General features: G+C 35.5%; 1 protein-coding gene across 5 annotated transcripts in view; it reads right to left on the bottom strand.

Annotated features, from left to right (window-relative positions):
• Positions 1-25,839, bottom strand: part of PCDH17 (protocadherin 17) — a 91,438-nt gene that overhangs the window by 9,329 nt on the left and 56,270 nt on the right. For 3 of the 5 annotated variants that reach the window (XM_026101150.2, XM_064504796.1, XM_026101151.2), the window contains one exon: positions 2,100-2,174. In XM_026101150.2, the coding sequence (XP_025956935.1) occupies positions 2,100-2,174 (75 nt within the window). The other 2 variants (XM_026101152.2, XM_064504797.1) reach the window with 2 other exon arrangements.

The following is a 25,839-nucleotide window of genomic DNA, read 5'->3' on the forward strand; positions in this document are numbered from 1 at the left end:
AAAGTGACTCAGTATAACCTAACTGGCTTCACAAGTACAATACTTTTTCACTTTAATTGGATCCTAATTCTTTAAATTACACACACACAAAAAGCTGAAAAGCAGATTAAAAGAGTGAGTAAACAATCCATGTACATGAAACCTCAGCATACAAACACTTTCAAGAAGTATTTCGTGTCCTAAGTTTATAACATGAAAATCACCGTAGTCTGTACTGAAGTACTGTATATAATTTAATAAGGTATGTTCAGGCTTGTGTATAGGTGCAATCAGATTTTGAACATTAAAAAAAAAAAATCATATTCCTTCCTAAACCTGTTTGCACTTAAGCAAAATAGACAAAGTTTGGTCCATTATAATTTATAAGATTTGACCTGGTAAGTGATTGTTCAAGTGTATTCTTTTCTGAGAACTTTCTACTCAGAATATACAAAAAATGTAGTTTTGTACTACTATATGTTCATGGATGAAGGTTAAAAACCACTATGATTAACTAAGTACATAAATAACACTGAATATTTTAAAATGTCAAAAGCCTTTGTTATGTTTTATTGTCCCAGGAGATCTATCTTACTCATTTACTTCTTTTTTCTCTTTAAACAGGTGACACCTAGTTTTTATTACTGCATCAACACCTCAATCTAATAGAGTTTTTTTTTCTTTCTCTCTTCTTTTCTATAAACATGGAAGCTAAAAAATAATCAGTGATTGGCACAGATAGCTCACTGGAATGGCTCAGTGACCAGCAGCTCCAAATGAAAATTACACTGCAGGGCCAAGCCCCAAATGTGTATGTTCCTCTTTTCGAAGCATAGTGATACTCTCCACCCTCACTCTTGAAGTGCTCCAATCCTCACTGCATTACACAGTGAACAGTAATTCACATTTTTTTCTGACCTTTGTCTCACATTACAAAGGAAAAGATCTGCCTTTGAATGCATGCATGGACTTCACACTGACTTCCCTAGGAGAAAGACTCATTTGACCCTTGATTTTGTGAATTCATGTTCATTATTGAAAATATTTCCATTTAAAATTCATTCAATAAAGAAACAAGTTATAAAGTTCTTTGTAGCATATATATCCCTAGTCTAACCACAAACACACTATGTGAAAAACACAGTATTTGTTTTAAACCAATAAAATAAGAAAAGTTTTGTACATTTTAGTGTGTAGAAATACATATGAAAGGCCTGTATTTTGTGTATAAACATGTATAAACAGATGCACAATAAGCTATATCTAATGTCCAAAAGAGATTATAAATAACTCCCTCTTTCAGAACTAGAGTGAGTAATTCTTGTAATATGATCAGAAAACCTCCCAGAACTGATATGAAATGGTGTCTTATTTATGATTCAAGGCAGGCAATTGCCTTTAAAAAATGAAAAGACTGTAAGTAGGTGTTTATTACAGAAGGAAAATAACGGGCTTCTTTGACATGTCCTAAATACTAGGGCTATATGACACTTCTGATGAGAACAATCAGCTAAAGTACTACTTCTGAGGTTGGATTCCTGTTTAATTACAATTGATTTTGAAATAAATAAGCAGAGGTAAACAAATACTTCTATACACGTTTGCTGTTATTAAACAGAGCTGTCTCCAATCTGAGTATTTATATGGGCTTGTCTGTTTAAAGGCTCTTTTCAGTTAGACAAAGCAATTATGTAGCTCAGATTGGCAAAATGACTGGCAGTAAAATAAGAATAGACTGCAACTTTTTTAAACCTCTTGGATCACAAGGTCTTCTTGATATTATAACTATAAGCTATAACTAATCCTTATACAGTTTCCGTCCTGTTTCTGTTTGTTTGCTTGTTTTCTGGATACAATATTAACAGAATATATTTCTAATATTGACATTCTATAAAACACTTCAAAAGCAATAAACAGCTGGTGGGCCCATGGGAATAATTCTAGCTCACAGTTGTCCTGGACCATAAATATTGGAGGGATATTGCAGGATAGCATTAAGCACTACAGAACATTTAACATTTTTCTTATGGAAGTATATTTTAAATTCATGTTTATGATTTACTGGCAATCATATATTTGTATTTAAAGACAGCATAAGAGCAAGAAAACATTTCCCTTACCTGAAAATTTTCCCTCCTCACAGCGGGCTGGTCCACAAATCCCAACGATGGGTCTTTGGCCTCTGCCTTGCTGTTCTGGAGGAAAATCAGACCTGTGAGTCACAGACGGGGATAGGCTCTGCTTCTGAAATTCCCAGCAATGTCAAAACTTCCCCAGCAGGACAAAAAAAAAAAAAAAAAACTTTTCTATCTGTGGTCTAGACACAGTCGTGGCCCTTGAAATTTTTCCCTATGAAATTTTCACTCCCAAAGGTGACTGTATAAACACACAAGTTTATATTTGGCTGTGAACTGAAAAATGTGTTCTTTGACCCATGCATGGAGATGCAGGAGGGAAAGGACACTGCTTCTCAGACAGCCCCAGGCAGAGCCATGGCGCAAGGTGAGCTGCCTCAGAAGATGCTGGTCCTTTTCCACTGCAGCCGCCTAGCAAAATCGCACAGAAGAATGGAGAGGAGAGCAAAACTCTGGGTTCGTTACCCAATTCTGGCTTCATTACCTGCTTTCCTATCAGGCTGTGGCCACTGTGAGCAGTGAGGGACAAGAGTGTTGGTCCAAGTACCAGAAAGCATGTCCCGCTTCCTTCCCAGTAGAGGAGAAAGAGAAGGTGTTGGGAACGAACACCCAGATTTGGCTTCCAAAGTCTGCCTGCGAGTCAGACTACGGAAAGGCTGGGACCTGCTATCATTTGGGCCAGTTGTGTTACGGCTGCCAAAGGACTATAGGACAGCTGTGAAAAGACATTATGGCCTCTGCCTTGTCCATCCTAAAAACTTCCTAGCCCAGGGCTGCGGGGAGCAAGGTGTAGGATCTAGCTGTGCCGGCTCTGCACTCAGTTGAGAAACTTTCACAGAAAAACTTTAGTGGCTTATCTGACAAATTCTTAGTTTTAAACAGTAAATCCTTGTTGTAGAGCCCAAGAACTGTTTCCTGGAAAAGAAGAGAAACAAAACTGCAAAAGTTAATGGAAGAAAACACATTTGCAGATCTGTTAAAAAGGACATTTTTAATGCAGCGTATTCTCCTATTCTTGGTCAAGGCAGTTCCACAGATTTTACAGAGGGATTGTTTCAGGACTGGCCTGTAAAAATGGAATAACTGTTAATCTGAAACTTAACCAAATTTGTGTAATCATTTGCAGATATTGCATGGTATTCATGCTCTTTTCTGCTAACTTACTTCATTGTGAGCTCATCATAATTGTAATAGCAGTAATTTCCATATCTAATGTGCAATATTTAGTAAATACAAGCGCTGTATTTTGCACTGTGGCAAAGTTTAGGAATTCAGTCAGGAACCAGGCCCATTGTGCTGCGTCCTATACAACCGATAATAGATTGCACAGTTACAGGCAAGAGGTAACAAGTGATTATGACAAACAAAAGCAATGAATGAGAAGGAAAGACAACATTAATGAGAATATAATCAGGCTATTGGCATTTCCTGAAAATACCAACGTTAAAAAGGTCCATAATTTAAAGCTATCCCCATCTGTCACACCATCAAACCACCGATGATTAGCTATATGTTATACCACTGAGTCCTCTTCACTGGCTATCAATTATCTCAGTATACAAGTCTTTAATTAGAAGGCACTAAGCTTTTTGCTTTGTAAGCTTCTCTCAAATTTGGAGATGACAACCTGTTTACAGATGTTGACTGATGAGGGTGCCACCGAGAGAAACACAATAGGTTTCTGAAGAAATTTGTTTCTATATCCTTTCGATGGCTCTGCTTATATCCTAACTATCTTGAATGGAAATATATGGAGTTCTGTGTCAGAGCATGATTTTGTCTGATACAGAATCAATGCATTAAAGCTTTTTAAACTCTATGAGTTTTCCTTTATAAAGTCTCACATAAAAGAGCAAAGGCAGTACGGAAACTGAACCATCCTAAATTTGGCTACTTTGGTGAGAGTATTGCTTCCCTCACACTCCTGCCAGCATGCCTGGATTTACATTTAAAATCTCTTTTACCAGACATAATGAGACCATGTCTGTTTTACACTGATAGATGGAAAAGCCCACTGAGTATCATTCTCTGCTTCAAAAGGCTGATGTTGCACAAGGGTCATACACTTTGGACTTCATGGGAGGTAGAAAGCATCTGACAGAATAAATGGAAAAGTGCTTTTCATGATTCTGCTCTCAGAAAAATGCTGGCTATACAGTGGTCCAGGCATCTTAAGGAATCCTCAATTGGACAAATAGATATAAAAATATATTTATGGGAAAAGGGAAAAAAATGATTTAACAATTTCTTTTGGAATCTCACCTATGCCATGATAAGTAGCATATTCATATTATTGCATATTATCGTTTGACTAGATGGTCTCCTAGACTATTTAGCAGATTGCTGGTATTATGTTTTATTACTACCTTCAAAATAGATTTCTAGGGTGGAATTCCCCATAAGTCAATTTATGAAGCACCTACATTCTTTCAGTAATTTGAGTTTCATAATGCTACTTCACTTTCTGCCTGGATGCTGCTCCAATTAGATCAATCAGAAAGAAAAATTAAGGATGCCACTTGGAATCTAATGCTGCAAGTATAAGTAGTTTGGTAAAGAGAACTGTACTTGTAAACTGAGTTGATAAATTTTCAGGTTCTGTATGAACTGTAAATGAATCTCTGAAAGATACCTACTGAAGATGATCTCAGAGTATTCATGTCTTCATTTTCCCAGATACTTCATTGAGAACCTTGAGTTCCACATTGCTTTCTTATATTTTCAGGATCATAATTATGAGACTATAGGTCTTAACAACACTACTACAGAAAATCTCATTTGCTAGTTACTCTTTTTTGCAGCAGCAGCTGAGCTGTTCAACTGAGAGTCACCTTTTTGTCAGTCATCCTTCCATTTGTTACAGCTTAATCTGTTGTACTGATGTCTGAGCACTGTGACAAGACAAAACATACCTTTCAGGAAACTAAGTATTTCAGGGTGTATTTCAGATGGCACTATTATGTAGCCTTTGCTTTCACTAATGGTTTCACTTTTTAAGCCTATTTCCTGTTAGAAGCTACTTTTCTGGTGTCTAGCAACCCATCACCTGAATCATGTTCCTTTAAGAACTCCTATAGTCCTGGACATGGACTTAAGCACAAGCTAGAAATATCACCAAAAAATGAGATGCAGTCAGTGCAATTTCTCTTCACTGTGCCCTCAGTTTATTTACCTGAATGCTATACAAGGCACTAGGTAAGTTAAACAGTGCTCTGACAAAGCAAGTAGAAGTTACAGCTGCTAATTTTTATCTACGGAAGGAACTTCAGAATATGTTGGTTAGTGTCTGTCCTTTAAGAAAATGAAATGAAGAAATGATGGTGAAGATACTACAATACTAGAAATGGGGCAGACATGCTATGAAATGTTGCAAAAGATATTATAGAGTCAGACATGATAGACTTTCTTGGGGTACTCAGAGACCTTTTGATTTATTGGAACTCATCACTGATGATATTTACTTAATTTATAGTTCCATGTATATTTTCCACTGTGATTTCCTTGATTTTGATATTAATGGGTGTCCCCTCCTCCTAGCCCTTTTGTTCTAAAGGAAAGAAAGGGACGAGATGTCTACAGATATTTTTGGCTTGATCCTTAGTATAACAGGTAATGGGAAGCAGAGAAAACTGGGCCCCGATAGCTATTTCATCTTTTCTTTCAGAAACAGCCCCTGAGTTTTCTAATAAAAGGTAGCTTTGCTTTGTTTTTTTGTTTTTTTGTTTTTTTTTTTTTTGGGGGGGGGGGGTATTTGTTTGGGAATTTTTTGAGAAACAGAGTTTCTTTAATTCTCAAGGAGACAAAACCTGTGTGCAGAGCACCATACATGAAAGCAAGGCTCAGTCTGACCTTGCACAAATTCTGTAAGGAATTAAGGTAGGAAAAATTTGTTCTTGTGGGGGAAAAAAATAAAAAAAAACAAACATTTTTTTCCTTTAATCTACCTGTTACTGCACGCATACGGTATGTATCATACTTCTCAGGTATCTAACAAGCAGTTTAGCAGAGCGCTCAACTTATTTGTAAGCTCTCAAGTGACTCTGCAGTTCCAGCTGAAGATGGATACAAGGCAGCTAATTTGCTACCACCAAGGGAAAATGTTATAACATAAAAACATTCCCTCCCTTAGCTTCAAAACTGTTGAGTGCCTAGGGAGCCCAAGTATTTGCAGAGTTGATACTATGCATATGCTTCCACTGTAACTGCTACATGCATACATCTGGCATCTATCTCTGTGTTAAACAGACTTAATTGTCCCTAGTTTTACTATATAAAGAACTCTAACCTGGGTTGTTAATACAAAAGAAATAAATTAAAAGGATGTATGTGATTTTGTAGAATTATTTTTGCATTATTGGCAAGATTTGCAAAGAGCTCTGCACTATGGCTATCAGCAAAATATTTTACTTCTGTCTTCTGAATATCTTTAAATAGAAATTGTGCTCTTTTCTTAGCATGACATTTGGCATTTCGTACAGTCTCTTAATCAGACAGAGCTGTTTTCTCTAGAAATGTTTTATATAGAACTATGTTTCCCATTTCTTCTCTCTTTCTTTTCTTTCCCCCCTCAATTGTTGCTCCTCCCTCTTTTACCCACATCAGACTTCAGAGGACCTAATTATTTGCCAGGCAAAGCAGGATCAATTCTGAAGAGATGTCATAAATGTTTTTAGGTGATATGAGGGGGAACTTTACATGTTAGTGTACTATTCAGCTCACTGTTGTCCGTGAAATCAAGACTCAGGCAAAGTGCTTGATCTGAGATTTCAAATATTTTGAAAATATCAAAGATCATGGCAAATCCTGCTATTTGGTTATATACAGAAGAATGATTCATTAAAAGATAGAGGTAGTTGCATAGAACTAATGCTATGAGAAAAAAAATTGAAGGTCGTTTGAAATTATTTTAACATTTGTGTCAATGCTCTCATTAAAAAAAAAAAACCAGCAAAGTAAAAAATGCCTCTAATTGGGAAAATGTACACAAGTGGGTTCTTCAGGGGGTGGGGAGTGATGATGACACACCTAAAAAAGCTGCTGTGAATTTGACATCTGACATCTCTCACAACAGAAAAAAATGAAATATGCTCAAGGTGTTTCTTTCACTAAGATTTCTTTTTATGAACAAGGCTATAAAGCATCGTCCTACCCAGGCAACTGTACCTGCTTCAGTTTTTTTGAGATTCAGGAAAAAAAGAAAAAAGCATCTCTGAAGAGCCTGATTTCTAAACCTGAGCAGGCACATCTAACTTGCTCAGTTTACCTTAAGTTCAGTTTAAATTATTATTGTGAATAGCGTTGGTGTGCACATTACAGAAAGATACCCTTGAAGTTGAAGAATTGAACTATAGATTCTTTAGGAGACTTGGTCAAACCTGCAGCTCCTACTGCGTACACTGACTCCTGGTGAGCAGGGAAGACAAGCTTGCTGAGAGCCTCTGCTATAGTTTTTCACCCCTTTTGTTTGAGCTTTACTATCGTGCAACAGGGAAACAAGCAAGAGGGAGCTTTAACCTAATCTAGCAGTTAGGGAATTCTGGGAGAGTTCTTGTCAATCAAGAGATTAAAAAGAAACACACAGGAAGTGGACTCAGACTCTGAATATTAGTTTCGTCAGATGCTTAACAGCAGCTATAAGAGAGAGACTAATCTCATTCAAGAAACAGAGATAGCCACATCATCTAATTTCTAGTGATTAAAATTAGTCTTGAATTCTTATTCTATCTTCATAGACGACAGTGAAAGATGGCTTCAAAGAGCCATTCAGAATGCCTATGGTAGGCTCCAGATCTAAAACATCTCCCAGATGGGCCTACCTATCTTCACTTAATATGCAGGGATTTAACGTTGTGAAGTTATCTATTTAGTGTTAGAGACATACCCATCATTCTGGCTTTTCCTATTAGCTGGTTGAAGCTTTTCGGCACACAGCAGATTATCTTTCCTGATTCTAAGGGCCCAGTTTTCCCCAGTTCAAGGGATAGAATTTAGATGTCTAACTCAGCATTGTGAATCCCCTTTTCCACACTGTGCTCCTAATATTCCTACCTATTTGGTAGGAAAAAATTCCCTTTGCAAAGTAGTATCTCAGTGATAACACATATGTACTATCTATCTCTGGGATTTCCACATAATATTCATTCATCATCTAGTCAAATCAAGATTCATGATGCTTTTCCACTGAATTATTTCCCTGCAAAAGTGAAGTAACTTTCTTTCTCCTCTAATACTGTGCTACTGTGCTGATACCAAGCTACTACTATTTTTTTCTCTCTCTCTTTTTTATGATTAAATTTTTTGTCAAAGTGCTGCATTTTGAATGCCTGAAGGAACACACTGGGATCTGCTGCTCTTCACTGAGGCAAATTATAGCTGATCAGCTGCCTCCTTGAGGCTGCAGGTCTGGTTCCAACCGAGTTCTTGTCAGAACCCTAGAAGAGAGTGGCTTTGCTGATGTAGAGGTGCTGCCATCTTTACACAGGCAAGATATCTGGCACAGTATGAAGAAGCTTTGATTTTTATTTTATTTCCAAGAATCTAGCAAGATATATGAAGACCATCTGATCAGCTATACTTTGTGTACAGAACAAGCTGTCCCATGAGGTATGTTCAAGATATCATCCTAACTCCTCCTGGAATTTAGATACAGAGGCAGACGGGAGCCAAAGCCTTTCTCTCCAAGAGACACTCTTCTAACCTTGAACAGTACCTTGCTTTTGCAGCACAGGTTCTGTTGGTTTGCAGGTCCAGCTGAATGCTAAACTCAGTAGAAGAAGCAGCGGGCACTTACAAAGATGCTGAAGTCCAGTCTTCCCTTTTAACACCAGTTCAAACTTACAGATTTTCTGAAAATGGTACCAAAGTATAGATTTAATTTTTGCTTAACTACGAAATTGACAGAAAGGAATCTTTGTGAATCATAGCCCATACTTATTTAACAGATTTTGCATACCTGCCTGCCTGCCTGCCTGCCTGTCCTGAGATTACAGAACTGCTAGCCTTGGCTTTTGGAGTCAGATGTTACGTTATTTGAAATTCCCAAAAGCAAATCATAGTATTATACTTCTATCTTTTCCAAGAACAAAATATTTTATTTTTTATTGGAATAGAGCAGCCTATTTGGGATTCCTACTAATCAACAATTCCATTATTGGAAACAATTTTGAGCTCAAAATTCTTATTTTAAAAGTTCAGTAGGACTGAGATCTTCCATTCATTAAGTCTACGGCTTTCACACATCAACCCAAATATTCCTTCTGTAAATAAATTTTCAGTTTGTTTTAGCAAGTGCTATTTGTTTCAATGATGGTATTTCTAAGAGAGCTAGGCAGGGGTGATAAACAAGGATCTGCATATTGTCAACAACTGTCTTCATAAAATATCAGCCAGAATTCTGCAAAAAGCTGACACACATATTTAGCAATTAATTTCTTTAAAACATAATCAGGTGAAAAACTAGTGATGGCAATCCTGCAGAGTGCATCTGCATTATAAAATGTTCCTGTGATATATCACCAGAGCTACATTCAGACACAGGGCCCTACCGGCCTACACCATATTCAAGTAAATTCAGTTGCGGCTGGATGTTCTAATCTGCCTCCAACATTTTCGGACGCAGTTCATTGCATCTGTGTAACTTCAAAGGAATATTTTGGAGCAGAACAGTAATGCTAATCTCCACAAAATATCCCTGGATATATATTATCAGCTTTAGAGTGTCTTTTGGGTAGAGAAAATCTAAGGATATACTAAAGGGAAAATAATAATAACAAAAATTACATTAAAAAAATAAAATTAGTAAGTAGAAATAAGGGACGATTCCTTACTAGGATAACCAGCCTGTATAGAAAAACAGTGATTATGTAAGTCTCTAATCTTCAGAGTTAGAAAACAGAAGTAAGGTAGAAAACAGAAGAGATGACATATTAAATCTATGTCTACATAAAACATCTTCCTTAAAGTTTCAAAGAACTAGTTCATCAGAAATTAATTTGTTTGCATTTATTTGCAGTCAGTCTCTTTCTTTGAAAAAAAAATCAAATCTAAAATAATGTATTTTAAAATTTTTCTCTGTTTATAAAACAATCACCAAATGCCATCCATGAATATTATAACCTATTTAATTTAAAACGGGAAATCCAAGTGGAGTAAAAATAGAGTATAAAGCATTTCACACAGAGAGGGATACATATATTTCTGTTGATTTTTTATTTTCTACCTTTGGAGAGGAAAATACAGCATTTCTACATGCTTTCAGTGTCACAGTTAACTTGCTGTAACTATGATGACAACATGCATCTTTGATGACATGGATGACTACATCTAAAATTCAAGTCTTCCTTCTAGCAAAAATGTAATCCTGTACAGAAGGTCAATGAAAATCTGCCTATTAAGGCCAACTGGTTGTAAATAGTTACATTTTCAATACAGTTTCAATAGTTACATTACAATAGTTACAAAAGCAACATTTTCTTATTTGGATTTTTTTTTCCTCTCTATGCTTTGCTGTCTGATTTCTACAGGGACATGCATCTATTTACCACACTAAATCCTTTTGTTCATCTTTTGCTTCTAACATGTATTCTTTGTTCTTTTCCTAGAGGTAGACAAACAGAGCTGGCGTTATTGTTAGCAGCCTCTGAAGACACGGTCAATGCAGATGTAGCTAATCCCCTCCTGCTTATTATTGAGCAATCAGTGTCTGCCAATAGGATTTGGGAATCCCAAAAGACAAAGTTTAAAGTGAAGGGTTAAATTCAGCTTGTTTAATGGCATTCTCTGTTCCTGAGATCATTCATCATATTCATGGAAACTGTTCCATGGAGGGCGCTAAGGTTGCCAATTAAATTAAATTAGACTAGATGGACAACCATCTGAGTGAATGAGATCACTGCCATGATCTGAAGTAACTTTATTAATGGTGAGAAGGTATGTTGGTAAAGAGAGTTCTTTTAATCTGTTTTAAAGTCCCACATATTCCTTGTAAAAAGTTCCATTTGGGAGATATCACTTCTGGAGCTACACTCCCTAAGAAGTGATCATATTAAGAGAAACCTGCTGGGGTACTTGACTTAACATTAAAGTGAATTTATCAGCTACTCCCAACTTTTTGAGAGACTAATTGAATTATCAAAGGCTGCAATGGGGATTGCAAAGTCTTCTGAGAATGGATCTGTAATATAGATAAAATTCTTAACTTGTGCCATGTGATTATCTTAAAATACAGTAATAGTCTGGGAGAATAAAACACACCTAAATTCAAGATTTTTTTTGCCTGTCTAAAGCCTCTCTCCATCCACCAAAATCACAGGAAGTTTCAAGAGATTGGAACAGGAAAAGACAAAATTCTTTTAAAAAATCTTGTTTATTTTATGTCCTCTTTCAATTTCTTCAGGTATGCTGGGTGCTCACTGCATAAGACTCATCAAATTTGTTGTTCAACTGTTCACATTATATGTCTTCATCTTTCATCTTTTATGAGATTTTAAAAAGAGTAAATATTTTTCCTCATTTTCAGTGGGATCACACATGACTAAAATCAAGCATGAATGCATTCCTGAATTGGGTCATATAATAGTGGCATTTGTATATATAGAAAAGCTACAGATGTGAACTTCACCTGGTAAATTTTGGGGCAAGGGTGAATTTTCAGTTATAAATATCTAGCAGTTTATCATTTTTAGTTGTTTTCACTTGTGTGAAGTATTTGTAAGTTTGGAATGGTAAAATAAATTGTGGCAAAAGAGAACAGTGGGCTGGAGGCAGGTGAGTTGGGCAAAGGTACAAGGCAAAGGCAATTTATTCCATCCCACTGACAATTTATAACACAGATCACCTTCACATACGTGCATACATGCAGTCATTCACAACGATATTGTTGGATATATTATAGAGAAAACTACCATCCTACAAATGGAAGAAAAATATTTAATTATGCTATTGATATACTGTAATTATAAAAGTACAAAAAAGTCATGTTTATGAGAGTAAAGCTGACACGACTTGCATGACAGAACAAAAGATACAAGACTAGCTTTGACCCTGTAAACCTCTTATGCTGCAATCAAGTGCATCGACAAGAAGCTGGAGGTGTTCACTGCACAAACAAGTGAAAAGAGGTGACTGTAGGTGTGAAGACAGTTCTATATCCATAATACATTCATCCCAAAGCTTAAGGACAGCTGTTAAAATGCTTTCTCTTAACAAGAAGCTTTAGAGACACTTGAGTGAAAGCAGGTAAAGAATCACAAATAGAGGAGAACTTAATAAGATGTTATGAAGCATTACAAAGGAAATGCTTAACATACATTGTAATCTTATTATATCGTGAATATTCATCCTATCCCATGAGTACAACTGGTGACAGTTGTAAGGGGTTAATAATTACATCAAGAATGTCCTGCTTATCTCCTATACACAGAGCAAAATCTGTCGAGTTCTCAAAACTTGCTGGTGTTGTTTGCATTTTCTCTAACTCTTATGGAGACCTCCCAAGTGGCATGCAGAATCTGTGACTCAGTGAAGTCAACCTGGGAGCAGATCAGGAAAAGCTAAGAAGATATTAGTTCTCTCTAATTATTCTTCTGAATACAAATTGTCTGCATAAAGCATTTGAGAAGGGAAAGAAAAAGATAACCCCCCCCCCCGCATTAAATGAATATATATCCTTTCAGAATTTGCAAATCAAATGTCTCATCAGCCACTCAACAGCCTCAGAAGTCAAGTTGTTTTTCCATGATTTTTGGAGTGTCATTTCACCAACAACTTGAAATCCTTTTCCTGACTTTTCATCTACTAGCAAAGGAAATTTGATGATTCTTCAAATCTCTAAATAGTTCTTTGCTCATTCACTGGCCTTCTATCATCTTCATTGCACTAATATTCCTGGTCATGACAGTTTTGCACTTCTTGAGCTTCTTCACAAGACCTTTACTATTCCCATACTGATTTTTGTTAAGTAGACCTATTTCTACTGTACTGTCTGCAAAGGTAATGGGCTTACAATAAAACATAGTTCCATAAGGAATGGAACTAATGAAGGATTATTTCCTGCAAATTTTTGTGTTATTATTGACTAACATGCCTTGGAAGGTACAAAATCTGCTTGAAGCCTTCCCCGTAATTGAGGCATTTATAAAGGCTTTCTTCAGTCAGGAGTCTCAAGTGTCTAATAATCTGTGACCTCAATTTTTCACTTATAATGGACATTTGTATGGTCTGTTACAGCTGTCTATTTCCACCAAATTTATGAAAATTTATTTCTGGGGCCCATGTCCCTCTAAAATTTGGGTAGATAATGGTTCAAAAGTTACTGGTTGATAATCAAGGAAACAGGCAGACACACACATTGCAACTTCATTAAGGTGTTCCTAAACAACTTGAAAATGCATCTACAATATCAGATTAATTTGGTCTTTTTTCCATAACTGTTGTTGACAGATTTTGAGCTGTCTTCATAGGACTTCTTCTTGAATATCTGGAAAGCACTTAGGAGATCATTAATGCTATCATAAATTTCTTTCCTATTTTTTTTCAAATATGAGTTCCTGAGGCTAACCATTGTAAAATATGCTTAGATAAAACCTTGTTGAGAAGCAGCTTATCTTAGCCTAAGCAAAAAGCTTCACTAATGTGTCCAGACTGCTTCTGGTATGAAACTATCTCAGACATTTCCACTCAGCATGCAATACTACTTTGTGTTGTTCCGACAGACAGGTACACACATTTTTACTTAACTAAGGAAATGAAGTGGGACACAGCTCCATATTCTGACACTTAGTGTCTACAAGGAAGGTGTCCGTAAGGTAGATAGGAGTCTAAGTTCCCATTACAGTAAATAGAGATATACTCTACAGAGTCAACAGAATGTTCACCTTCATAGGTGTACGTGTGCAGTTGAGCTGAATCCCACTGCTACAGTTAACTGTATGAATTTGGACCAAAATTCCACTCCCAATGTCTAATTGCAGACGTAGGTTACATCTTTAGACAAAAATATTTGAAAATGCTTAGTTCTCTATGCTACATACAACATTATTAGCCTTCCATACCTAGGGTGGAAATATATTTTGCACAGAATCTTGGCAGCGATTACGAGAAGAGCTGCAGAACTGACATCTAATTGGATTCTTTTTGTTTCTGTACTAGGAAAGACTTATTTTCATTAATCAGTCTCACTACAAAAATCTGCTATTTCTTTCACAGCAGTTCTCAAGATAACTGTTTTGAAATTTCTTGGAAGACATGCTCCAGCTTGTTGTGCCCAGCTGTGTTACATCACACAGCAACACATTTACACATGCTTAATGAAACTCATGTCCTCCAACAGCAGTCAAGAAAGAACTGATTTAAGTTAACCTGATTATATTCCCACCTCTTCCATAAGAGTAATTCATGTATAGATCTCCTTGTGATACTTTCAAAACCAGGCAGATTAGCTTATGTACTCTTACTCTGTGAGCAAAGGTCAAGAAAGGAGAAGTTTCAAGAGATAACAGAACAAAACTAGCCATAAGATGCCAACATATTTCTATCAAATTAAAATATAAAGATCATAGAAGCAAAAATTCAGGCAGTACTTCTGCTGAGAACTGTTTCTCCAGCTCTGAACTGCAAGTTTAGACTTACCATTCTCCAGCTTGCACTATGTTATAAACCTTCGTCCCACAATAATTTAGATGCCACTTATTAGAATATAACTTTTAGGAGCATCCAAGATCAGTTCGCACAAGGAAAGGAAATTTGTAAATATAAACATTCGGGTACAATTTTTGAATGGAAAATATGTCAAGGTAAAACAAAATTTAAACCTATTAACCCAGAACATACCTTTTTCTACATGAGCAGAAAAAAAAAGTCATTTAATAAAGAAAATTTATTAATAGGTCATTCTGAAAAACTCAAAAGCGCAAACAAAATTTTTTTAAGTAAATATATAGGATATATGTAGGCCGAACACATGCAATAAGAGGAAATGTCTGGTATATACCTGCTTTGCTTGAGGGCAAAATCCTTTTAAAACCATCCAAAAAATTCAGTGATTATAGAAAAGGCCGCGTTTACCTTTTAAAAAGAGTTTCGTTCCCTCACTCAATCACAAATCCCTTCAAGCTTAACTTATCACTTTGCTAAATGGTTGTGGTTGAGCTCAGCTGCATAAGGTTTTGTTTTGGTTTTTTTCTCCCCCTTTTTTTTTAACTGGTATTAAGCAAAATTGAAAGAAAATCTTACGTAACACAACAGAAGTTTTATCTCCTGCGAGCTCTAAACAAGAATATATTTTGGCATGGCATTTTTCCTTTCAGGTAGCTTTTTCCAGTTTTGGTTCTGTTAGAAATATATAGCAAAAGCACATAGCTGTAAACAATTCTGTAATATAAAACTAAGAAACAATTTAGCTTTGTGAAAAAAGTGTGAGGAATTTTTAAAGACGTCCAACAAACTGGAGTCTAGCTAAGTCCTACCTTATGTTGTTCCACACCTCTAAGGTACTGATCCAAACAGATGTGGGCATGAATGAAGACAACAGGAAATTTTATCCTGTGCACATCTAGAGGATCTGTCATTCCAGAATATAAATACGACTGTACCAATGAAGAGGAGAAATACCTACTTTCAAAAAGGTGTTAGCTTGCATGAAATTTAAACTATTGCCAAATATGTGAAAAGCTATTTCTTCTGCTTCTTTTTTTCTCTTCCTTGTTTTTTTTTGTTTCTCTTCTTATTTTTCTATTCATTAGTTTATGTTTCTATTCCTCTGTTCCTCCTTCAAAATGTTCAATATAACAGCCTTTTGATACTTGACATAAGGATTTCTGAAGTGTCAATGATTTTACTTTTTCATTAATTAAAGATCCCAAACTAAAAATAAAAAAGAGAATCTCCAAAGCTGGATAAAACATGAATGGCTATCATTTTTGGTTATTTCACTTTACCTATTACAATCAATTCTGTTTTTTTTCCTCATTAAGTGCAGACTTAATAAACCAAAAATTGTACGCTGGCTACAAATAATTACAGTGTATGACTCAGTCATACACACTCACACAGGCAAAATGCAGAAATAATGTTTCAGACTTGATGTTTTTTGGTCAGATATAGAAATTCTAATAATACTGGCAGCCAGGGTTTTCGAAGAAAATCTTTGTCTTTCTCAGCCGATATCTGTGTCTTGCAGTAAAGGAGGTAATAACTAGACAAAGTATTTCATGCACTTGAGCAAAAACTGCCTCTTCAATAAATTTACCCTAGGCAGTAATGAGCTATATTGTGTGGTGCTTAATCTGCTCTAAAAAAAGTAGGAAGAAATTCTTCTGCCCAGCTCTCAGATATTAAGTCCGTACATCTTTCATGTTGACAGTTCAGCTTCAGGCTATAAAATAGAAGAACCTGCTCTACATCTACTGTTTTAAACAACAGCAGAAAACCTAAACCTCCATCAATCTGCTGTCCTCGTTTTATGGCTTATCTGTGGCAAAAATGAATCATAAGAAAGATTTGTTCTGATTCCACAGACAGATCCATCAACTTGCTCGTACTTGTGAACCACGCGTTCCTACAGAGATTGGTAGTAATCACATAGTTGCAGTATTAAACATAGTATAGTGCTGAGCTACTCATATTCCCTTGCAATTACAGTGAGCAGCTGTAATAGGAACGTACATAGAAAATGTACATGCACACACCACACACCCCAAGTCATACAAGCTCACATTTTCATTTCTTTCACATGTTCTGGTGCCTTCTGAATGGCACACCTTATTTTAGAAGCTCTATCAGGACCAAAACAAGTAGAATAAGACAGTGATTTAATTTTGAATATTTCTCAGATTAAATTTCAGTCCAACTCCTTTGAATAGAAAACAAACACAAACCTGCAACTTCTTCATCAGATTACTTGTAAGCCCTTCAAGAAATGCCACAGTCTATCAAATTCAGAGCTGCAGACTTAGAAAAAGAAAAGAACCTACATAGCTTTATAATCTCATGTGCAAAATTTGGACCACAAGAGAAGACAACTAGCAGATGAAGTATTTGCTCACCTGGAAGAAGCAGCTCAACAGACTGAAGTCTACTTGTGATGGTATGTAGGGTGAGGATAACAAAGGAAAGCAAAGTCAGGAATGCTTGAAAAATAAAATATTTTTAGTTAACAAGCAGAAAATTTAAATATTGGGAAAAGGATTCATTTCAGATCTGAATCCCTCCCCCAAAATGGCCTCTGCTTTTATCTTAACCTTGTGAATGGCCGTCTCTGAAACAGTATGGCCGCAGTGCTATAAAAGGACAAAGTACTTTTAGTTGACGACCAGTGGCCAAACCCACAGGGCCTATTCAGGAATAACTCCCATTGATACAAATAATTCACTATGGGTAAGAGGGAGGGGATATAATAGGGTGGTAATGCAAATGATTTAATGTAGTAACTCTGCATGTATTTTACAATCCCTTTTTTGGATAGGTCAGTCTTGACAGCAATTTTATAATGCATTCAAACAAATATTGACTAAGCAGAAAAAAAATTGAGACATTCTTAAAAAATATGACACTTCAATTTGCTTTAAAACATGATGCAAATATGGGAAAGGGGACAGAAAAACATCCTAGTATAGTCTAGTGGCATTTATTTCACAAAGATTGGGAAAAATGCACCCTCTATGCATTATTTAGATATTTATAATGTACAGAAAAAACAGCTAATTACATAAGCTATCAAAACACTTCCCATAGAAAGCGCTCATAGGGTTTCTGACCTGATATCATATTCACTTAATCTGCTTTATGAAACTGCTTGAAGAAAACATTTAGCTGCTTTCTGAAAGACTGACTTGTGGATTATTGGAGCTGTATAATTGTTCAGCTGATCAGATTTAAAAAGAAACACTTTGTTTTACATTAATATTGCAGAAATGGTAAATGAATTTGAGAAATAGATTGCTGTCTAAAAGTCTTGCCAAAAAACTCTAGCTGAGAGCAACCTTAGCCACTTTTTATTTATTTATTTTTATTTTGAACAGTCTCATTTTCTGATTTTCAATCTTTATTCAACATCTCTTGTTTCCCCCTCCTTTTTAACATAATTATGCAGAAATCCAGTGTAAAATAGATTGAGCAGGTAATAACAGGCAGCTTAAACATTTTTTTCACACTGTTGCCCTGCAGATGTTTCTTTCTTTTTCTTTCTTTCTTTCTTTCTTTTTTTTTCCTTTGGCTTCTCGTTTAATTTGTGTACATTTTTTTCCTATTCTTAAAGTGTGCTCTCACAACACATAAAAGCATCTGAAAATATGTCTGGGGATTGCACATGTTTATAAGGCTCTTATTGTTATATGCAGCACACTAAAGGGGAAAGAGTGAAATACACGGTTTGTTCAGTTAAAGCAAAAGAAATTTGACTGAGTCAGTGTCTTACTGCACTCAGTCCGCTGAGGTTTCCAGATCTTTTTAATTCATTCTTTATAAAGGTCCTCGATCTTGCAGTATGCATATATGCACGTTTCTTTTCTCCAAAATAGATTCACTTGGCTTTGACATAAACTCACTATACATTTCAAAGGTAATCATGGCTATATGACAAACACTCCTTATTTTGCAATACTTCATTTCAGAAAGTAGAACTTGACATTCAGCCTAAAAGAGATAGAAAATGTTACACTGACAGATGTTCAAACGGTCCACTAAAGTAGAAGAGTTCTTCCATGCAGAAACAGGTACAACATGCTGTTTCCCCTTGAATTTCCAAAAAGTTCATTATAAAGAGTAAAGGATCCTAATTCACATAGAAAAATTGTTCAGAGTAGTAGGAGCTAACTTAAGAAAAAATTACTAAAATTCTAATTAATTTTCACTTTAATTCACACACAAAAAAAGGAAGAGAAAATTGCATAAGACAATACTGGGCAGAAATAGAATGGATTTCATTTTACCTGTGATACATGTAAACAAACAAAATACAGCAACTTTTATGGAAAATACAGCCTATTGCTATTAGAAGGTTCTACTTTGGGGTTTGTGTAAAAACTTTGACTGGAATTACTCAGTGAATGTTGAAATAGTTTACAAAAGATAAATCCAAAAATGCCTAATAAGGATGAAAGTTTTTTTTCCATGGGCTTAGTAATGAATAATTCTTGAAGTTTGTGTTCTGATTTTAGTTTTTTTTTTCATATTGACATAGGCTGATTTTCATACTCTGTGCACAATATGTGCGGACACCATTTTATATTTTTCATATTTTTCTGGCACACTGTTGTAAAAGTGCTCATTTGAATATTTTTCCAGCTTGACTGCTGTGTTTTCTTACATTTATGTGAGGTATCACTCACATATTATTTTACAGTTGGAGAAGACACTACCCTTTATTAATGAGACACCATATAACAACATGGCTTCCTTGGAGGAAAAATATAGTCTGCTTTCTTTCTTCTCAAAGTAGATGATTAATAGTTAAAAAAGGAAAAAAAAAGAAAAAAAAAAACAAGACACACATAAGTTCTTAGTATATCTATGAAACATTTGTTCTTCAAAAGGGTCACAAAACTGTAGCTCCTATCCTGCAGGCTTTCAAGTAAAAGAAAAAATATGCCAATGCACACACAGAGTATGTTAGACACAGACAAATAAAAGAATGTTTTTTAGCTAAATATGAATAAAAATGCAGAAAGATAAATGCCTTTTATTTGGGCAAAATTACATGTAGGATAGTTACAGATTAACAGATTATTTCATTTTCTTCTTTTTCTTCTCAAAGATGCCTGGTCTTCCCCTGAAGCAGAAGGTTAAAAATCATTTTCAAATGAAAAACACCCTCCAATTTCAAATTCCTCTGTGTGATAAGGTAAGAAAAAGCATTTGATTTTTTTTAAACAGTGTCTAATGCTAGAAGCTGCTTTAATAATGAAAGATTACATGGATAGCTTTTGTAAATGTGCCCCGTAAAGTTAGCCATAAATATGTGCATATAAAACAGAAAAATTTCTTTTGTAATGCAAAATTTTACTTTGGGAAAAAATAAAATTTCCATGAAGGAGTTTTTCAGCATAGGCTTGAAAGAAATCTCTTTATAGTTTCACTTTTAAATTATCAAAGTTGCAAAAAAATCTTTTTGTTCCAAACCATCCTCACCTGCTCCCAGAAAAGGAATCAAAGTGGGAGAGGCAGTTTAGAAGCAGAGAGGAAAATGCTAAAGAATGCTAGAAGAAACTGAAAAGCACTCTGCATCCGGTATATCCTGAAATTACCTTAGAAGATTACTTAGAACTACCTGCCATGTATCAGTGCCTTGCTACTTACTGTGCACTGATATGTGCCAAGAAAATTGGGATTCTTGGAACTGAGCCAGCCAGACTGTAACTTAGAGCAAAGTTTTTTAGCTTATCAGTGTGTAAAAAATTACAACAGCATCTTCAATACAAATACAAAAGCTGTTTTCTAAGAGGTTGATATAACTGTGCTATTGGCTCTGGCAGAGACTTTCTGCCAAATCGTTACAGTTTGTATGATGCTTAGAAGAGGTTATGGGAAGCTAAGTGAGTACAGTGTAATTTGCACTGCAAGAATACAGTATTGCATTATTTTTTTGTTCATACAAATATCTTCAGTTTCAGCATTTAGTGATGGGAATTCTACCAAATAGATTTTTATAGGGAGTTATACAATGGTTTAATTTGCATTTTTATGATATTGGTCACATCACTCAGTGCACTGAATTGAGAAAAGATGCGCATATCTTCTTTAAATGACTAATGTCACCAGAATCTTTTTTTTTTTTTTTTTTTTTTCCAAAGAAGGGTGCCATACACAACACTGCTATTGATAGTGGATGTCATCTTCTTAGGGTTGGTCTGTCTCTTAGCATGCATATTAGAGTAGTTCTGGGGAACTGATTTTGTGATTCGTAAAACTTCACTCCCACAAATAATAACGTATTCATACAACCAGTGTCATCTTTGAATTTGGCTACTGGAAGAAGGGAGGAGGAGTAGATGTGAAACTCTTTCCATCTGGTGTCAAAATAAAATGGCACATACATAAAGATACAGGCTGGAGTATGATTAATCATCTGCTCTTCTTAGACTTTATGTATAAATTCGGAGAACTGTTACTTCTTGTTATGAGAAAAACTCCTTCACTTCATGTTTCACCAAAAACAGATTTTGTAATTGTTGTTAAGTAATGGTTATGCAGTAATGAAGAAGGCATAATTGCTATATATATACATAACATCACTTCCAGGTTCTACCAAGATATGATTGCTGTCAGAAGAAAGTAAAGCCCTCTTTTTTTTTTTCAGGGGGAGAATTTCCTGGTTTTAAAATACGCCATTGCCAAAGCTGACAAGCCTGAATTAGATACACCAGCATCTCTTTGGTTTCTTCCTTTTGCCAGTCTGTTCTATATTTCTGAGATTGCAGTTCACTAGAGGCCTCTAAAAGAAATATTCCAGTCTTATTTTCTTGGATACCCAAATGGTATGCATTGGCAGACTGACATTTTATATGGTGAAATTACTCCTGAATTATCCTCATTTTTTTCATTCTTTTCTGATGTTTCGTGTCAATTCTGTTTTTTTTTCAATATTTACACTATTATTCTACATATTATTATAATATTCTTCCTCATCATGAGATCTGGTTTGTATTCTTATCTCCAGATTTCATCACCTTAGAGTTTGCTGACATTGCTGTCAAAGTCCTCAGAAAATAAGTTTATCTGATGTCTGCGCTTAAATCCGCAGCCTTGTAAATAAACAGTTCTGCAGTCAGCTCTGCATCTATGATGTTACTGTTATAAAATATATATTTATACATACAAAAAAAATCTTTGGATATGATAATTTAATTTGAAATAATTGTGCCTATTTATGGATCATTTTTTATAAAGTATTCAAAAAGGAGTTCATTGATACCTTGTTGATAATGGAAGGGAAAAATCCTGGATTTAGCATTTTGAGAGATTTCAACATAAATACGGACAGATTTCAACACTACTCTTGCCTTTTTAGTTTTTGCATGGGCCATTGCTAACTCAGTCTTCATAACTTTTCTTGCACTGACTTTGGCTTACAAGTCAAGACTGAGAATACTAACATACGGCTCCTCGATTGACCACATTTATTATGGTCATGATCAAATATTTCTCATGTCCCAGAAGAAGAAAGAAACCAATGGATATTGATTCAAAAAAAATCAATAGCTGTCTAAGAAATTCCAAAGTCCACTGCAGGAAAACAGCAGTTGGTCACCAGATAAAGACACAGCAAATCTTTTTGTTATGACTTAGCTGCAGCTACTGACAGTCTAACCTCCAAATAACCTCTTACTTTTCATCAGCTATATATCTACATATCTATATATCTATATAGCTATCTATAAAGAGTCCCCACATTTTTTGGCTAAAATCAAGAGAACTGCTTGGTTTATTCCCATCAGCATTTACCAAGTCTGTCATATCCTACCTCAAGTCACTGATCAAAGTGATGAACTCCATAATCAGTCCAATGACTACAGTATACTGCTGAATTTCACAGTAAATGATGTAAAGAACTTGTTTTTTAAAAACATAGTTCATGCTGTGAATGCTTTCTAAACTGTTTTACTTCAGCAATAATCATCAGCTACTTGTCTACTTGAAGTCTCAAAATTCAGAATAGTTATTCATCAAAGAGGTAGTTCATACCCTGAGAAAATGGTGATCTAATATTCTGAACAATGCCATTTGTAGCATAGGAAAGACAACTGGTGAGAACTGGTACTGATCCTGGGTAGAATAGACAGTGTGTCATTCAAAGTCATTTTTTCTTTCTTTGGAAACACAATCTTCCAATAAATGCTAAGAGGTACACCAGTTCTAACAAACTGACATTCGTTGTCCAATCATCCAACCCCTGAACAAGCTCAGCAAGATGTTGGTTAAAATAAATCTAAGTCAGTTTAATATTCTAGCAAATTCAGTCTGGACACAGATACAGCATAGACTTGACAGTACACTGATGGCTGATCTACAGAGATAGATAAGACATTCATTATTCTTATACTTCTGTATCTCTGCACTATTTAATACTGTCAACCATGAGATCTGTCTGGAATTTTTGATCTAAAGAGAATGTGCTATACTTTTTTTGTCAGAAATGAGCAACGATAGAACCTACCCTCCATGGCTAAACTCCTCACCTGTGGTGAACTACACAATGACCAGTTTACTTTCTGGGCATAGTAAGCATCTATATATCATGATTAGGTAAACTCACATGATATGGACCCAAAAGCCAAGAGCTTGTACGCATCAGACAGTTTTATCTATCTTTCTCTGCAGAAAATGATTCTACCTTCACCAGGAAAAAGATACTTGGACAAGATCAGCTCATGAAGGAATATCAATGAGTTTAGCCAAGCTTAAGCAGGGTAAATGGCACTGAAAGACCCATTAAAGTATTCTGAAGCTCTCACAATTGTAGTGCAGTCTTCATCGTTTGAAACTGTACAGCTATAAAGAACAAAACGGTCTGTGTCCTGGGAAAGTGGCATTACCTAGATATGCAAACTACGAAGTTAGCCCCTCTATACTCCCTACTCAATGGAAAGAGAGAGAGGCTCTTCCAGGAGACAACTGAGGTTAAATTTTAAGTAGAGAAAGCTGTCCTTCTTCTCTGGCTATGAAGAAGATAGGAACAGTGTCACTAAACAGATAAATCCAGGTCCACCAGATAAATCATTTTTTGTGTTCTTAATAACGCAAAGTTCTCACAAAACAGCTCCTACAAGTAATACTGTCCTGTTTTGCTGGTTGCCTACAGAACTCTATCTTAAGCAAGCAGATCTGCCCTCATTCAGTTTTTATTTTAATTCTCAGATGAAATGTCATAGACATCAATGTCGTATTACATAGTTCAATCAGAACCACAAATTCTAACTGGAACTGGAGTCTTCTGGGACAGAGGTTACCAAAAGTGTGTGAATTTAAAATTGAAGCACCCAGTTGTTTTCTCCTTTTGGAGAGCAAATGAGAGATCTTAAGTCAAGAGCTTAACACAACACTGGGAGATACTCATATAATCCTGTGATGAGTATTAACAGGAAGAACAGAAATACCTAACACAGAACAAAAGTGGTGTGGGGAAGGGCTGATTTTTGGAGAACTGCCTGCTCCTTTCACAATGACCTCGTAACATATGTGCAAGGTGTGGTTGTACATTTATAATCCTTTATTTTTTTCACTACACAGTGATTACAGAGATCTCCTCTTTTTCTCTATACCCATTTGACAAGCCTGATTTCTTCAGAAAGAGAGACATGCCTTTTGGCTCCAAATTGAAAAATGTCTGAAAGGCCTGGATGCTTTTAAGTTTTTTTGTTTTGTCTGACAAAGTGAATAAACAATAACTCTAATCATAAAGATGAGGTAATTAACATGAGTGAAACTAGCAACAAATCATTTCACTGGACGGTAGTGCACTGGAATGTGTGCAGCATAAATCTTAATATATAAACAATAAACAGTGAGAGGGATCACAGTGCAGTCACTATGATACTTTTTTTTTTCCTGTTGGACACTTGTTTTGAAGAGTACATTAAAAAAAAAATCTGAAAAAAAAAAAAGATGTTTGTTAGCGCAAAAAGGATTTGGGACCATTAACCTTGGCAGAGCTCTCTTTGGCCTAAGCAATTTTTGTGCTTTCATAACATGACCCACCAACATTCATTCAGAGACTGAGATGAAAATACAACTGTATTTCACTCATGAATTAACACCTATATTTTGCTAAATGTACCCACTTAGTCACTGACATAGGCTCCCTTTTCCAATTCACCTTAAAAGAAAATGCAATTATTCAAATGTGAAAACTCCAGATAAATTTTTTCTTGCTCACATGTTCCAGTAACCTAGACTATGTCCAAGATGATCATGTAATCACCTGCAAATGCACTGCCCTAATCTATAGAAAACTGCCAAAAAGTTGCGAAGTTAGACTTCTAAAACAAGAAAATTATACAGCTGTAAACAAGGACAAAATAGTATACAAAATTCTTACTAGAAACAGAAAAGGAGATTAGAAGCAATGTTTCTGATCAGAGGGAGTCAAATGAATAGAATGACATTAGCTAAAAAAAAAAGAATAAAAAAGAGAACAGTGGGCAAGTAGAGAAAAGATTAAAAAGACATGCCCATGTAAAATAAGGAAGAAAAAAAAAGATGATCAAAAGGTAAAAAGGCTTATTATAAGATCAGAGAAAGAAGCAACATGCCATAATTAAGGTAATAAGAGGCAGTGAGAGGAAGAATCAAATGGAAAGGTGAAAAACAGTACGTGACTAACAGAAATGATCTCAAATACTAAACAAGGAAGATAAAAAAGGTGATGGTGCAAAAAAAAATGCAAGAACACCAAACGGGTGTGAAATGGAAAGAATGTTAAAAGTAAAATGCTGGGAGATAAATGTAACGTAAATGATTGGATCAGAGGACTGTGATAGAAGTCACACAAGTGTTACTAAGAATGATTAAGAGTAATAATAGTGATGATGAAGATGATTGAGCTGATTTGCTTTAAAAAGAAACATCAGGATCTAAGAACTCATCCATTCTGTTAAAATGGAAATGAAAGAAATTCACAAAAAGAACAATTCAAGGCACTTGAAAATACCACTAATATCTGTGCAATCTGACTAAATGTATACTTCCTAATGCATATTTCAGTGCCCATCAACAGTACATACAGTATTACACA

This window comes from Dromaius novaehollandiae, chromosome 1 (genome assembly GCF_036370855.1).
Source record: "Dromaius novaehollandiae isolate bDroNov1 chromosome 1, bDroNov1.hap1, whole genome shotgun sequence".
Lineage (NCBI taxonomy): Eukaryota > Metazoa > Chordata > Aves > Casuariiformes > Dromaiidae > Dromaius > Dromaius novaehollandiae.